Consider the following 17872-nt stretch of genomic DNA (forward strand, 5'->3'; position numbering starts at 1 on the left):
ATCCACAACTATAGCATAAGTGTAGAATGGGTGCACAAACATTGTTGGAATCTTTACACACTTGTCGTAAATTTGCTCTTTCTTTCTTGATTGACATTACATACAATTAGAGATTTAAAAAACTTTTGTGACTACAGGTAGGGCCAGGTGAAAATAACAGAGACCGAATTACTTCTCCATTGACTAAGATACTCAATATCAACAGCAAGTTACTGACAAATGCAGAGAGAGTCATACCTTAATTATGAGTGGCAGAATGGCAGAAAAGTTGCCTTCGTTTATCATAAGGCCCAGCTAGATGACATTTTACTGTTTTGAATAGACAGAGTTCATTCTACTATGTAATTATAATTGTAAATATCGCCACAAATTCATATTTAATGAACCAGAATACAAGTGTTGGTTAAACACTACTTCGTTGTAATGTGAGAACTGGACAATGATTAGATTTGAACGAGGATTATTCTCATTGGTAACTCCTCTGTGGTGTAAAGTGGTGGGACCGCATGTCAAATAAACCTGTAACCTTACAACCATTACACATGTAGGTAACACATATACAGAGGATTTACCTATGTAAGCTGTTGTAAAGAAGGTGTGGTGTGTATTGTCTCTAGACTAAATATCCCCCAGCAGTTTGTATTTGATCGCAATTTGAATGGTACCAGTTGATAATTATTTTTAATGGAAAAGATTGTCATACTTTCTCATCAGATAGGAGATATCCCAATCTTTTCCCTCCAGCCACATTTGGATGTACGCTAGAGTGATTGAGGAAAAAGAAAAACTTTAACCCTAGTGTCATTTGTCAAATATTGTTTTGTTTCATTAGCCAGGTGTAAATCAATCAAATTTCTTGCCCTTTTTTTTTCTTTTTACCTTGGTGCAGTTTTCTTTTGTATTTACTTGCGCATGCTTGGTTAAAGCAAGCTTACCTGCAAATTGTGTATACACATGAGTAGTAAAAGTTAAGTTTGTGTAAATGGTGTGTCAAGCAGCTTATAGTTCAACCTAGCGGAGATAGAAATCAAAATATTTGTTTGCAGTGTTAGGTCTCCCGAAATCAAACACCCTTGTTGGGCCTCTAGAATGAAACAAACTACCCGCAATCTTGTATGTTTGGCGGAAAGACTCTGTTTGCTGTTTACACGGATTGCATTTTTAGGTGTTGGGAGACTTCAGCTCTATCCATCTCTTAACCATTTTGCACCGGCAGTCTTTCAGGATAAAGCCCGGGGTTTTAACAGCTTTTGTTCCATTATTTATTGAACATTCTTTATAAGTTGAGATAAACTGAGACTGTACATTCCTTTGTTGAGCAACTACCTAAGACACCAATGTAGTAGGTTTATGTGTGCTAATTACTGAAAGAACATCAATTGAATTTCAACCTTTAGTCCTCTTAAGCTTTGTTTGCATTGAAAATTATGTGGAAAGAAAGAGGTCTCATTAGAATTAAGAGGGTTAGGTTTAAAAAACAAACAAACCAACAAGAGAATTTCAAATTATGGCTTAGAATACATGCAGTCACAAAATATGGCATATCATGAATGTTTACCATAACATTTTTCACAGTATCGGTAATCCTAGTACACAAATATACCATTGTTTTTTGCATAATTATAGTCTAAAATTTTATTTGCCAGCTTATACATATTAATAAATATTGTTATCTCTTGAAGGTGACAAAAAATAAGAATTGATATCAGTCATAAAAATCTAAATTAAATGATTGAGGTTGCATTATATGGCTAGATTCAAAAAAAGGCAAAATGTTGTGCCTAAATATTAAGAGCCTTTGCTTTGTGAGCATAGCCTAGCTTGTGAAAGAACTGATTGTTCATTTCCTAAGCATGATAAGGGTTAACCCAGTTGCATTACGTGTACTGCAATACAACAGTTTCAGGTGCACAGAAATGTGTATTGAAAGTACACCTGATCATAAAGATAACTAAGATTTACCCTTGTGCTCTCTCTGTCTGAAAAACTCCCAGGGTTCTATTTGAACATTATCATTGATTATTGTGATAAGACCTCTCCAACCCCTCCAAAGACATGATGAGGGCACCCAAACTTCACCCTGGCTACCAAATGGGGAAGCTTTAGTAGACTGTAGAGCATGGAGGCACTTTATTGTAGTTTAGTACCCATTTCTTTATTTAGGGTAAATGATTGTATATCACTTTGAAGTGGTTTTCTGGAGTAAACGTTTGTCAGGGTTGATAAAGGTAGAGGCTAGCCTTGTCATTCCAACATTAATTCTAACTGTCATCTCAGGTATGCCCTACCTGCCAGGTGAGATGACACAGAAAATGTGCAGCCTTAATGTGCAGCTGTCACTTTGTTTTTCAGGAATGTAAACAATTATGAACCTATTATTGGTCCATTTTGAGACAGTCACCAGCTAAAACAGATGTTCTGACCCAATTGCAATGGCAGGACAAGTGTTAACATATGAATATTACAGGTTCAACATGTTATCTTAGTTCAAATATTTGATACAGTGTAATGATGCCCAGGAGACTTATGTTCATATTCAGAAATGACCAATCTCCAGAAGCATTTGGGCCCCCACCTGTCGTCCCAGTCACCTGTAATGGCTGACAAAGGTGTGAAGTAGTAAGTGGGCTCTGTACATAAAACATGCTCATCATGTCACTCTAAAGGAGGCAGCTTCACTGATTAGGAATTGTCAAAGACTGTTAATATGTAGTTAATTGTTAACATTAAACCACATAGAAGTTCACCTCCTCTCATCTACCTGAGATGTATCATTATATTTTAATTAACAGTAGTAAAATTACAGTAATATGAAATTTAAGTATGGTACTGTCACATATTAAAGGGTAATATGTAATAAGTCTCTAAGAAACTCTATCCTGTGTAGATTCAAGTCAATTGGCATGTACATACATGCAGTGTTTGGGTAATAGTCATTGCTCATGTATTACATGTACTGCAACATGCAACAGTTATTTAAATGATGCTGAAAGTTTTCCATCACATGTATAATTTGTACAAAGTCCATAGGTTTCTTTTTTGCCTAGTTTCTGTATTTTGAGGCCATTAATGTAATAATGAACCCGACTCTGAAAATTAAGCTAATTACTCTTAGTTAATTGGGAGAATGAACTCAATTTGTAGAATGCTATTAAATACACTAAGATAAAGTTGCTAAGTACTCCACAGAGAAGTATCTAGCCAAGTAAAGTCATCTCCTTAATAGCACTGTGGCATGTGTAGGGTATATGTATTATAATGTGTTTGACTTCTGTGTCTAATTAAATCAGGTTCCTAAAACATTTTTAATCAGGTATTGCCATTCATTGACTGAAAGAGGAATAATATTAGCTTGGCAATAGTTTGCTGAATGTGCCAATTCTTTGACACTGGAGTAAAATACAATAATTTATTTGCACTGCATGGTATTTGCCACTATCATTTAAGGTACATCTAAATGTACCTGTGATATAGTGGAAAGTCTTAAAATGTGACTTCTGTAAGCATTGACATTTTTGCAAAATTAGCCATGACTCTAGTTTTCACACAGGGGAAGTATAAACATATGATGTTTTGATATATCATCATCCCCATCATCTATATAGAGGTACAGAGGAATAGTGATGGAATTACATTAAGTCTTTGTAATTGTTACTAGTATATGGGTCATTCTCAAAAAAGGTGGATTTTTTCAAGTACCACTTGTTTAAAAACAAAGTACTTACAACCAGATTGAATTTATCATAGTTTGTATCGGGCATATCATGATGTTTGTTTGCTAAAATATGCCAACAGTACATCAAATGAAAATCTATAAAAATATGATATTTACAACCACATGAAAAGGAAACAGTCTTTGGTGTAACGCATAAGAAATATTCATAAATTTCATTAAATCTTATTGTTCATGCATTTGGTTTGGTGTTAAAGTTAAATTTTTTGAAGTTTTTCTTGAACTTAATCATAAAACAAGAATTTGATAATGTATTTTCCTTAATTTTTCATATTTGGTTTGTGAATGAGAAATATGCATCTATCTCATGACATTGTATTGCACACTGAAAACTTCTTCTCCATTTAATGTCTGATTTTTTTTTGGGAGACACTTGTAAGTGACATGAAAAATAATCTTAAGTGAAAAAACCTCAATATTTCTTGAAAAATCTTTGAAAATAAAAACAAAATAAGGGATGTTACACTAAGGACAATTATTGTTAGTCCAAATGTTATACCAAGGACAACCTTTATTTAAACACAAAAATATCAGATTTCAAAATAGAGACAACTGAATGTTTTCATAGCTATAACTTATGAATGCATATATTTAACAGTAATCATTATCAATGTGCATAATAGTGCCCCTAAAGTCAAATTATTTACACAATTTAGTTCCAGTATGTTTCACCAAGGACACTTATGCTACACCATGGACATTGTCTATTATAAGAATCAAAGTTTTAATATTTCAATTTGTTTTGAAAGCTTGAATGTATTTTAAATGAATTCAAAATTACCAAATGCACTTTTCAGCGGATATATTATACATGTTACTGTTATTCTCTACAAGTTTAGGCGTAAAATTTAAGTTTGTTATACAAAAGACACAACATGTTACACCATGGACACCATTTTATCTAGTTGATGAATAATTTTAGTATTTTATTATACTACATTGCATAATCTGTCATAAAATGTATTTATACAATACTTGTTTTATTAATTTTTCTATCAGAAATACATGCATGGGAATTGAAATACTCTTTTGTGTAACATTAAAAGTCCTTGGTAACACATTTTGTTTAAAGTCAAATAATATTTTTTAGGGAAAATTTGGCTTAAGCTGTAAGTCCAATATCAAATTCAATATTAATTATACTTGAATTGATAAATTTGATTTGATTTGACAATGCTGAATTTTTTTAAAATGAATATTTTAGGTCATATGTCCTTGGTGTTACTTGTATGTGTCTTTGGAGTAACAAAATATTACATGATTGAGAAATAATCTAGATCTACAGCAAACAGATGCTTCAACATTATATATTAGCATAAACTAACAAATGTGATACATTGTGATATATTTATTGAATAATTTCATCATATCTTTCCCAAAAAAATAAATTATGTAAATTATAGTCTCTGGGATAACAGTGATAGTCTATGGTGTAACTTTTTGTTCTTGTTACACCAAGGACTGTTACACAAAGGACATATTTATGAATTAACTTGTCTCTGCTAAATAATTACTGCTCCCTCAGAGTAAAAGAGCATATTATCTGCTACAACAACACATAGCAATAGTTTGTCTGTTTTCCAGAGTGTCTAAATATTTCTTTTTCCTAAGTATTTCCTGTTAGCCCAAAGACAATATAAAAAGTTACACATTTATTTCTACTTACTTATCATTAAAAAAATTGAGTAAATTTCATCTTCAGCTATTTTGTCTTCTATCATTGTTTATAGCTATACGATGGGAATAAGGAGGCATCAATTATCTTTCAAATTACTAAGAATAGCAACTCTTACACACCAATATTTTGTTTCGTTACACCATGGACATAAAAACATGTACAGACAAACTTGATCTCGCTGAAAATTATTGTTCATATATTTTCTTCGTCTTTTTGTTTGAGAGAGGTATTTTACTTACCTTTTATCTCTTGACCCTATTATTTTAATAAAAAATGGTCTTACTACCTTACAAAACCTATTTAAAGTCGCAAACTCTGAGTGGGAACAGTCAAATAATGTGAAAAAATCAACTTATAAACTTTCTAAATTTTTAAGATTTTGTTAGAATTAACTGTTTATGTGCCAATATGTATGCTAATATATATCCAAAGGTAGCACAAAAGTGAAACTTGGCAAAAATCAAGGATTATACTTTCTAGTGCCCTTGAACAACCCAATACCACCTTTTTTGAGAATGACCCATATATAGTCCTTGTTATTTTTCTCTCATCACAGTTATAGTTTTATAAAACAAAAACAGCAATATACACTAAGAATGAATGACAAAATGTGAAGACATTTACAAAAATATTGGGCATTGAAATTTATTTTTGTCTCTATACATCCCGCAACCAGTGAAAAGTGAATGTTTGAAAAATTGATAAAGCTAATTATTCTTTATGCCATGATCTGCAGAGCTTGGAATATGCACCAAATCAGTCTTTCAGTACAGATAAATAAATATAGAGTAATTATGACATATACCAAAGCCAAAAGTACAGTGAATGTATTAATTATTGAATTTCAACCCTCACATCCCATTTTTAGCCTAATTTGAAATTTAAATCATCATTAGTCCTCATAATTTGCTATTTTATGAATTAAGTAGTAGACCAAAGGTGTACAAAACTTTTTTGGGTTAAAAACATTCAAATGGAAAATTTAAAAATACAATGAAAAGAGAAGCAACAAAAATCACTGCTTCTTTGACTGTTTGAACTTTTATTCTTTCTGACCGTTTCCTCACCACCTTCTGTAATCGGCCCTAAGTCCTGGATTAGGATACTCCAGCCAGTAATAGTGGTGTGTATTTATTAAACTGTCCCATTTATTTCTGTTGTAAACCTTCTATTGAGGGCGTTGAGTAATATCAGGAAGATTTTCTCTCCATTCACTATTGTCTAACGCGCCTTTCTTACCTTGAACGAAAGCTACGTTTTTTTTTATCTTGATAAAGGGTTTGACCTAGAACAAATTTTTTGTAAAGGCATTGACAAAGGATATAAGGTTTAAATTAAATTCTGATATCTATCTTGCTTTGATGAAGTGATTTCTTGTGTTGGATTTTATGTAGATATCTAGAGTTTAGCTAGAGTCTTCATTGTATTTGAACATTATGTACAGTAGTGGTCCTTTTTCATATCATAATTGATAAATGCATGTGTATTTATAAACGTTGTTGATTTGCATAAATATAAAACTAAATCTCAAAGTAAAATAAGCCTACCACTTAAACTTGTTCTTAGAATCTACATTAGGAAAAAGAATACAGATTTTTCAGCAAAGTTGAAAAGGATAAAGAGATCTGTGATGCTTTAGAATTCTGTCATTTGGAATGGATGAAAATGGCATTAAGGTCAGAGACTGGGAATCTTGTCTTTTGAGTTTCCAGAGAAAGCTCTTAATACTGTTGATTTCCTGCATTGTGACCAGATAGTAAAGTGGATAAAACAGTGACTCCTGTTGTCCTGTGGACATATGGAGGAAATAGTTTTTGTCTATTGATTTCCCAGTCAAACAGTCCAATTTTGGCCGGGTAATGAAGTTGTTGAAGAGATGATCAATTTTATAAGTTACGCTAGCAGATACCAGCTTATAATTGACCAATTTACATGTATGTCCTTAAGGAGATATTTCCTCCTGGAGATATATTGCCTTTGTAAGTCAGTGCTACAATGCTGCATAATTAAACAGATTCTTATTGGCGGGCCATAGTTCGAACCATATGGAGTGATGGGAACTTTTGCAAAATATTTATAAGATCACCCAATGTCATGGTAAAAACCAAAAATTTGATACTTGTTGATTGAAAATGAACATCAATATAAACCCAAAATCAGTAGAATTTGAAAACTGCAGTTGCCGTGATCTTTAAAGAAGGGATTGTGGAATTTTTAAAATCCATATCCTCTTGAATTTTGAATCTGATCCAAGTTATACACGGGTGATAAGAAGTATAAATAGGTTACACTGTTACACTGATTTAATAGATGTCCAATTTTCCACAAGTCTTGAAAAGAAATCTCTTTAAAAATTCCAAATCTTGTTTTCTTGTCATCTTAAATGCATTCCATTGCTATACCTAGTCCATTGCTATACCCATTCCATTGATGACGTACATTTAACTTTCAGGTTCGTTTACGTAGGTATTTTAAAAAAATTCACTGTATGTCTGCACAGGAGAGGTGTCATCGTCAGTCGTTGTATAACTATCAATTAAACACGCCTATACTCAAAACAAACCTGCATGGAAAGAGTGATAGGTATGCAAGTTTTGCATTCACTAAGAACTATGGCAATAAATACTGATAACTCTTGGACATGTGATGATTGAAAACATTTTTAGTTTCTTGTGTAAAAAGATTGCAATACAGCTTTTGTTTTCACTTTTTATACACTAGTTTAGACATCTCTTTTCATAAATCCTAGTAAAAGGTGTTAGTTGTATACATGTACATGTAAATAATATTGTTTTCACTGTGAGATAGAAAATAAATTAATGGATACATATCTCTCAATCCCTACCCTGGTATGTCAGAATATTCATGACAATTTTAAACAACTTCAAGTTCAAACTGACAATAAACAGCATGTTTCTAAGGGTAAATATTTCATCACAAAAATTTATGTATGTTCAAAAGATGTACTTCTTTTTTCCAATTTAAAATGAGTTTATTGACCTTGTTGATTTTCCCCAATGAAAAGAATTGTTGATTGAAAGTAATATATGATCTTGTCTATAATTGAAAATAGACTGTGAGCTGGAGTTTAATGTTTTTGCTAAATAAAAGAGTATTCAAAGGAGCATTGGTTGAGGAATGAAGCTAATTCAGATCATTCTATACCCCAGACAAAATGTTAGAGAGGGTAAAATATTTTTTTACCCCTTAATCAGTCAGATCTAAGGTCAGTTTGTTGGTCTGTCAGTCCATTAGTCAGTCTGGCAGTTACTTTATCAGAGTCTGTTGGTCAGTCTGTCAGTAAGTCTATTTGTCAGTCCATTAGTCAGTCTCTCAGTCAGTTTATCAGACAGTCTGCTGTTCAGTCTGTCAGTAAGTCCATTTGTCAGTCCATTAGTCAGTCTGTCATTTAGTCCATTAGTCAGCCAGTTCTTCAGTCTGTCAGTAAGTCAATCAGTCTGTCATTGAGTTAGTCTAACAGTCAGTTTAACATTAAGTTTGTCAGTAAGTCCTTCTGTCAGTCTGTCATATAATCCCTTAGATTGGCGGTTCATTATACAATTAGTCAGTCCATCAGACAGTTTGTTAGTCAGTCAGTCAGTCATTTAGTGGATCAGTCGGCATGTCAGTTAGTCCATCAGTCAGTTTGTCAGTCAGTCCATCAGTCAGTCTGTCATTTAGTTCCTTAGTTTTACAGTTCATTAGACAGTTAGTCAGTCCATCAGATAGTCTGTTAGTCAGTCAGTCAGTAAGTCCATCAGTCATCATGTTATATAGGAGACTAAGGAGAAATGTCAAATTTCAAGTTTTTGGGTGAAAAATAAAACCAAGATCTGTTAAATACTATATACATCCATGCAAGGTCTTTGTGAGCTAGTTAGGAAATTATGCTTACACATGATAAAAATCATGTTTATGATATATTGTTTATGGCATGACAAAAGTGTGACAGTCATTATGACCATGAAATGAAAGAATAATATGGCTAAAAATAAGTAGCGTTCTATTTGTTGACTCTTAAATGTCAGCACAGACTTTTAAGAGTCAACAGTTATGTGCTCTGGACTGATTATATTCAAGCTCTACATAGGTCTTATTTTGACTGGATCTGTAGATTTTTCTTGTCAATGATCAGACCTTTGAATGATCATTAATTCTCAATGAGTCCTTCTCTGGGAAAACTATGCAATACCCTAGCCCTTCTACAGCCATAGTTCTGCAATGGCAATAAGCTCAGCAGATAGGGTAATTTAAAAGTTTGGTAAACAAAACAAGAAGGGATTGTAATGGCATTTATTCTTCCAATACAGCTACTAGTACATGCAAATTTTGAAGTAGCCTAGAAGTCACACTGAGGATTATTAATTGTATATACCCATACCGTAAGTGATTTTTTTTGGATGAGTTTAGGATCTTTTGTTTTTCTAAACTTGTTTTACTCTACTGGTTCTAATGTTGTCTATTTTTGCAAATGGTAAACAATTCTGTCAAATGTACAATTATTTCCTGCATAAATGAAACAGTGTCATGCTTTACACTTTCTGATTCACTACATAAAGTTTGTAATGTTTCTCACAAGCTCGAAATTTAGCTGTATATCTGGATTTCAAGTGACACTTTTGCGGTGCATTACTTTTCAGTAGATTATAACATTGAATACATGTAGTTAATATTGTGTATTTGTTAATGTTTTTCAATGCCTTAAAACTCACAAGCTCAATGTATTTTGTAAAGGCATAATTGACATTCCATCATAATTGAAGCTAACTCAAGGTATGTAAAAGTCTACTCAACAGTAGGCTGAGAAGTAGGCCTATGTTGAATGCGGACATGTGTCTAACAAAATCCTGTCTTCTTGCTTAATGAGATAGAGAAGCTTAGCCCTGTGATAACAAAGACCAATGCCTGCGAGCCACACTCGCTCATGTCCCCTAAGTGAATTTTAAGTGTGATATTTCCAGTTTTTAGTCCTAGAGTAAATAAAGGAACTTGATGAGACGTGGCTTCCCCAAAGTGTTTACCAAGGTTTAGCTGGGAATCCACTGAATGTATAGACCATGTTAATAATCATACAGAAAGTTTAGAGAGACCTGGTTGTTCATATTCACTCATTTGTAAGAAATGAATTGATAAATTTTAAATTTGCATATTTTACTGTATGAAGCTAAAAAGGTTTGAAAAATCTATAAGATCGATATTAAGATGGTTGAATAACATATTTGATTATTCATTAATCGTTGTTAGGAATAAAAGATTGATCTCCATATAAAACAAATGACATAGTATTTATCACATTTCTTTTATTCTGCATAAAGTATTCCACTTTCAACTTTAAGCAAGAGAGGTTGATACATTCACTATATTGAATGGTGACACATTATGGGAGGTTGGAGACAAAGAAATGATATTGATAATTAAGCTCAGAGATAAGCCATGGGATTGCACCCCACCCACACTCCTATGCAATAACAAACCATTGAGCGTTGGGTTGAGACAGGTCACTCAGAGCTTCTACCTACAGAACGGTACCCTTTGCTGAGGTAACAGCTAACTTTCTCAGACCCAGAAAGAAACAAACATCTCCAAACACCGAACTAATGCTGGTATTAACGGCGATATCCTCCCATTGCTGGAACGGCCATCAGGGTTGTCTTAAGGCTTTCTCCATGAAGCAGACTTACATTTTGTCTGGAAATTGTATTTGTTGTGGTCCAATGCATCGATTCATGGTCAGATTATTTATGAAGAAAAAATGCAAACCCGATGAAAGGTAAAATATTGAATGTATGAATTTTCTCGTATTGGATAATTTGATTTTTATGAACTTCAAGCCAACTGACTAATGAAATTGTCACATTATACGGATTAATCCTTGCATGGATTGGTTTGTGGTCCCTGTTTGATATTGTGATAAAATTCCTACCAATCAATGACTCGATAAAGTTTGTTTTTTATTCACAAAAGTAAATTTGTTTGAGTTTATAGATATAATGATAGTTGATTTGATACTTCTGGAATTTTTTATGATATTACCTTTAAACCTGGATGAATGAATTATAGCGGTGTAAATTGGTTGATGGAAAACCTAGCTATCTTTTGAATATTTTAACATTTTAAACATTTAGTTCTAAAAGTTTTAAACAGACACAGACTTTAAAGTACATAAGTAAGAAGACATTTTGGAAAAGAGAGCATTTTGCTTTCTTTCAGTTCCCATGAATGCATTAATAAATCATTCAACACTGGGTTAGACAATAAATTGTATTTACATGTACCGGTACTATGGTGTATACCACATGCAACCACCTGTAGAATTTGTCTCTTTTTATTAAATCTTCTCTCTTTGACTCTGAGGTACATATATCTTTTAATTTCTTTATTGTCAACCTTTATAAAAGCTAGAAAATATGCAGCATTCCATGGTAACCTATATCTTTCACAAGCAGGTGAACCTGCAAGAATGTAACCTAACACCCCATGCAATCAGGTACATGTTTTGAAGTTTTGATTTTTTGGAACCTGTTGATTGCATGTTCACCTGTTCCTTTGTAATAGAGAAATTTTTGAGGTAAAATTAAAGATCTACAATAAAAATTTGTTTACATACTCTGGACTGAGGCTTGGATGTGATGGTCATTTAAAGACCATCCAAAGTTCTTTGTCCTCTTGTCCTTAGTGACATCTAGGTTCCTTTTTAAAGTGCTAATTAAAACCATTAAAAGAGGAAAACTTGAAAAGGCACCTTTTCTTTTTGTTTATGTATGGTAGACACTCCTTGATGAAGATTTGATGGTTGTCATAAAGAGAAGTTTAAGTAGTAAAAAGTCTTTAGAATGTTTTTGAAAATAACAAAAAAGGTAGCTGACTATGACAGATAATTGAAGTAAAACTGCATGAGTGGACATGCAGTACATATACATCCATCCATCTTATTTTCTCTATGGAATAAATTTTTATTTTAATTCAACCACCACAGGAGGAGGTCTGAATTGATCAAATATCGAGATAGCATGTATAAGGGACCCCAGGGTGAAGTGTACAGTGACTTCATCTTGTCATAAAACTGCTCTAACATGGCAAAGGCTAGTCGATAGGAAAGATAATCAGCTGAGGACCTGACATCTTTGTCTTGTTGACAGAGTTATCTGTCATCTCATCTCCAGGAAGCTTTGTTTTCAATACACAGTTAGTTATATAGCTTGCTGTCTCCACACTAACTTGATATATTAAGGGTTTAGAAGGAACAGGCTGAAATATCACAAAGAAAACCTTGAATAACCATTATGGAATATATAGTCTTTTTCAGAGTATAATTTTTTTATTATTTCATTGCACAATATATAAATAGTGCCTGTTTGGGTGGGTAACAGTTGAAATTGACACCCTGAGAAAACCATTGTCAACCAACGCGAAGCGGAGGTTGACAATGGTTTTCGAGGGGGGTCAATTTCAACTGTTATCCTCCCAAACAGGCACTATTTATTTTATTATACTGAATGTCTTAATTTGAGAGAAATTTTTACTGCTTATATAGAAACGACATGTATAGAAACGACATGAATTCTACGGCGAACCATACGCGCATAATTTACGCGCATGTAACAATTCGTTGTGTTACCCGTTGCCAAGTGTGTTGCTAACGCTGAGGGTAATAAAAAAGATTATCAACTGCGTCTAAACCAATCAGATTTCAGTATTTAACATGAAAGTATAATAATATATTATAACATACTGCATTTAGCCTTTTTTCTCATTTATTGATTGCATTTCATTGTTAATCATTTATGTAAGTTTTTCTCTTCAATAATTGGATCTTTCTGATGATGCGCATATATTAAGCAAAGATTATTTTTCTAAAATCAGGCAAACTCAAGTGAGATAACTCTGTTTTTCTTAATTGGGCTAATTTTGAAATGTTCATTTTTATGATAGATACAATCATAAAGGAATGGGGTTCTTTGACAAATTAGTGTGGATGGAAGTACATGATAAATGAAATGCACATCTCTTTGTGACATTTTTATTACCGGTATTTACTATATTTGGCCATAAAATGCAATTTTGAAAATAGAAACCCAACCATATTATTATAGAAATTATAAGTTGAAGTACATGCTAACCAATTGAATGTCACTGAGTGTATGGTATAGAAGAACATGTATAAGGTAAAGCCTTATATGTATAAATGATTGATTCTTTTGCTCAGTTTGAAAGAAAGTTAGGTGACACCCTTTACTCCATATTAATATACTTTCAAATAATTTAAAGCTTTTTAGATGTTCAAGCTAGGAGCAAGAGTTCAAAAGTTTGTGCATAATAGAACATACATCAATACATTGGCTGGAAATCAAGCGAAGCAAATGATTAATGGCTGAAATCAGAACTAAATGATTGCTAGATGTTGACTCAGTGGATGTAGTCGAGAAACGCCAATCCAATTCTTAATATCTGCAATACCCCAAATTTGGAGTTTCTGAATTCTTCATTCCAAGCATGAGATAAATTTGCATATTCGATTCAGCTAGAAAAGATTCGATCATCATTCAGATTTGCTGTGATGTGAAACAATGAATATTCTGTTTATAAAATGCAGGAAAAACACTATCATAATATACATATTGTAATGGGATTAAACCTATCTAACTCAAAATCACTGCAATTATGCCATATATGATAGTATATATTACAGTATATTACAGTGAACACATTAAAATGAGGTTTTTTTTATGAGATCTTTGAAATTGTGATCAGGAATAGACTCCAAAATAACTACCGCTTTGTGTTTGTATGCGTTGCTAAAAACTCTAACACACATATTAGGTTTATGTAAATTAAATTTTTTTTCTGTATTATTTTTGGCAATACATGTATATAATTAATAGAGAATTAATTGGCAATGATTTTCTACCTTTTTAATTTTCTTTTATAACAAGAGTAAGTGTTAGGATCGGTGTGTAGTGCAATGGTGTATTGTTTCGTCTATTGGTCCCACAGGTCATAAGTTCAAATACTGCAAGGACTGAATAGCAGTAAAATTTAAAAATTTATTTTCCTCCCAAAATTTAGGTGGTTTTTTTTGTTATCATTTTCAAGGCAAACACATGCAAGAATTCCGTATCTTTAAGGAACATGTACGAGTAATTTAGTAATTTGGGCTTGTTAGCAGAACTTTTCTCAAAGGGTGCATCCCCAGGACCTTTAGTGAAATGAAAATAAAGACAGATGTTGAATAGAAGAATATTGGGGGGGGGGGGGACTTTGAAATAATATTTAATTCTCAGCATGCAAAACCATTAAAGGTTTTATCAATAATCAAAAGCTAATGTAATGACTATGTCCTGAAAAAGCTATATGTACTCGTACCAAGATAGTTTCAGAGTCTGTAATTACATGTACATACATTAACTAAAGCAAAGTTCACGAACACTCTATAGGCAAACCTATTGCTGCCTGTCAGCATCACTACTTTAGCAGATACAGTACCTCCGTTAGAGGTCTTTATTGCAAAAAAGAGGGAAATTTACAGGACCGTGTGTCCGGATTTTTTTTTCAAATATGGGAAATACACATGCATCCAATAAAGGATTTCAACACTGCAGTTGTTTATGTGCTGGCCAGAAAAAAGCATATCCGAGTGATGCATTGTAAGTATACATCTCAGAAATAAATGAATTTAATGAAAGAGTGGGAGTTCTTCATTAATATTTCCTTCCACTTTTTGAAAGGACTCGCAGTTTTTAAAAGTCAAATCTTATTAACGAACTGGCAAGACAAAAATTAATTTCCTGATTTATCAAGGTTTTTTCATAGGTCCATTTTAACTTTTCTATTTTTTTTTTTGGATAAAAGGTTTTTGGGTTGTTTTGGTCTTTTCTTGTGAAAAATATGAAATTATTTTGAAATACTTATATAAGGTTATTATTGAAGTGGATCAGTATTAGCAGCTGATAGCTGATTTCCTTGCTGGAATTTGGCTTATTTGTCTGACTTGAGGTTCCATATGATCTTGCTCAGAATGTTAAAGTTGATCTCATGTCCTCTTTATCAGACATTTCAATTTCTATTTGTTTTGTATACACACTATCTGATCAATAGTTGTACTATTATACCTTCTGGTTTTTTTTAAGTAATTGGTATTCATTAAAGATTAATCTTTTTTATACAAGAAGAAATGCATGATTCCCAAGTCTGTAGCATTATATACAGCATTGGTGGTAGAGGCTACCTTTGAACTGCAAACTTCCAGTCTTATACATGCTACAGTTCATAATCAGATCCCCTAACTAAGCTTTCCTAGGGTTTTCATCAAGTTGTAAGCCAAACTCTTTCATTTTTTCATCAGCATCTCCTATATGACAACCCTTGTTGCATGCATTGATTTAGTCGGCTGAAGGATTATGGAACACTAATCAACTTATTGGAAATTGAAAGCTTCCAAAGAAGATTAGGATGTTAGGGAATGAAGCGTACAATATTTTTTAACAGAAAATTCATCTTGATTGATGGATGGGGCAAATAGTCTCCAAATGAACATGCAGTGATACTTCAAAATTTCAGTACATATACTATGAATTTATTTAGTTGATCTTTTGTAGATAAAATATATCTAATTTCATAATTTTTTCTGTTATGAGTGAAATTTCCTATTTTTGTCTAGAAAAGAAATTTCAGTCTGAAGGTTCTATCAGTTATCCATTACACCTGCATAAAATTTGTAACAATTGTACATGAATAAAAAAAGTCCCTCATCCCCCCTTACCCCCAACTCCCAAATGCCCAATGATTCCTGCCAGCCAGTATAAGTTTTGCTGTAATATAGAGCCCATACTATTGTTGTTTTAAAGGTTTCTTTTTAATCCCTCCAACTTCTGATTCCTGTGATCCATTGATTTTGACCTTTCTCTTATTTATACAGATATACCTAACCAATTCTTGCTGATTAATTTTGACATATGCTATCCATGAAAGTCATTTCATTTTCTCAAAGGTTTCCATTTTCCCTGAGTTGGATACTGACAAATATGACAATACAGCATCATGTTAATTAATATTGGCTTCTGAAATTCTAACGCTTATCTGAAAAGTATCGTGGTCAATGACTTTGCTGTACTTAAGGCGTCACCTAATATGGTTTATGCATGAGACTTAATAAATAAGTATAAATGTAATCGGCCCTATTAGGTCATCTACAAGCTGGGTTACAATATTGTAATATATATATAGCAAAAGGAATTAGTAGGCTAACAGACAAGAGATTTCACTACAGTTTGTATCATGTATAGTGTAAAAACTAACTTCTTGTAACAAATAAATAACCTAATTCTTAATTCAATTAAGTCATGATATGTGTTTTCAGTACTCACTATCAGGGGTCAAAAAATGGTTACAAGTTCATGATGAAATTGTTGTGTATAGTATATTCTCTTCTTCAATGAGAAAAATCGTTCTAAAGTATGAAAACGTTTACAAAAGAATCACTTTCCAAGACTCAATTGTAAAGACAATGCATATTATTGGAGGAGGGTTGGGGTCCATCTCAAATATCCATCTGAAAATAGCAGTATTTATAGATACACCTTGAAAAGACGAGGGTGTACATATTTCAGCAATTTTATGGTAATAATGTTTAAATGTTGATCTCTGTTGGCCGTCAGAGTTCATAGGCCTTGTGCATTTATTTGGCTCATTGAAGCAAATTTTTACCAACAGATAAGAGAAATACATTATATCACATATATCCACCAATATTTTTATTTGATTTTTTAGCCACACCAGTCAAGTGTCGTCCTGGATTCCCCCTCTGGAACACTGGGACCCCGGTACAGCAGAGCAGCCCTATGGATGGGAATGTGCAATAGACAAAAACGACAAGCCCTACTTCATAAAGTAAGTACAGTAAAACCTGCTAATAACAAAGTGCTAGGGAAGGGCAATTTTGCTTCGTTATTAGCGGAATTTGTTATATCTGTCAAGTTCATGACATGTTATTAAGTTACAGGGAATGAAAATGACTTCGCTGTAAGCATAAATTTATAACAAGTGCATTCATTATAACGGTGTTATACTGTACAGAGAGACACTGACCATGCATCCATAGTAAGCTCAGTTGACAACCATCTTTTGCCAGCTTCCTCAACCTTAATTTCTGGACTAAACTGTTAGTACTAAGTAAATGTTAACTTACAAAGAATGCCTTTATAGTAAATACATATATTGAACAAAAGACCAAAATAAAAAACATATAAATATACCAGGTATTCAAATTTTTAAGCTAAAGAGGTTGAAATGAATAGTAAAACAGTGCTTCAGGCCTTCAATTCCCTTATGGTATTTGAGATGACAATGTTGAAGATATTGAAATTTAGCTGTAATTTGCTGCCAAAAATTTCCATCCTTAGGTCTAGGTGATGAGAATATTAATAAACATTACAATATGATAACTCTTGTTTAACTCATGAATA

At 32.8% G+C, this 17872-nt stretch overlaps 1 protein-coding gene across 6 annotated transcripts in view; it reads left to right on the forward strand.

Moving 5' to 3' along the window:
* LOC105326370 (microtubule-associated protein futsch) overlaps nt 1-17872 on the forward strand; it is a 38725-nt gene that overhangs the window by 2457 nt on the left and 18396 nt on the right. For 2 of the 6 annotated variants that reach the window (XM_066075002.1, XM_066075004.1), the window contains exons 1-2: nt 10966-11181; nt 17178-17297. In XM_066075002.1, coding sequence (XP_065931074.1) covers nt 11009-11181; nt 17178-17297 — 293 coding nt within the window. In that variant the 5' untranslated portion in view covers nt 10966-11008. Of the gene's footprint in view, nt 1-10965; nt 11182-14927; nt 15056-17177; nt 17298-17872 lie in introns of those variants that run through there. The other 4 variants (XM_066075003.1, XM_066075005.1, XM_066075007.1 and 1 more) reach the window with 4 other exon arrangements.

The sequence above is a fragment of the Magallana gigas genome, chromosome 2 (assembly GCF_963853765.1).
Source record: "Magallana gigas chromosome 2, xbMagGiga1.1, whole genome shotgun sequence".
NCBI classification, from domain to species: domain Eukaryota; kingdom Metazoa; phylum Mollusca; class Bivalvia; order Ostreida; family Ostreidae; genus Magallana; species Magallana gigas.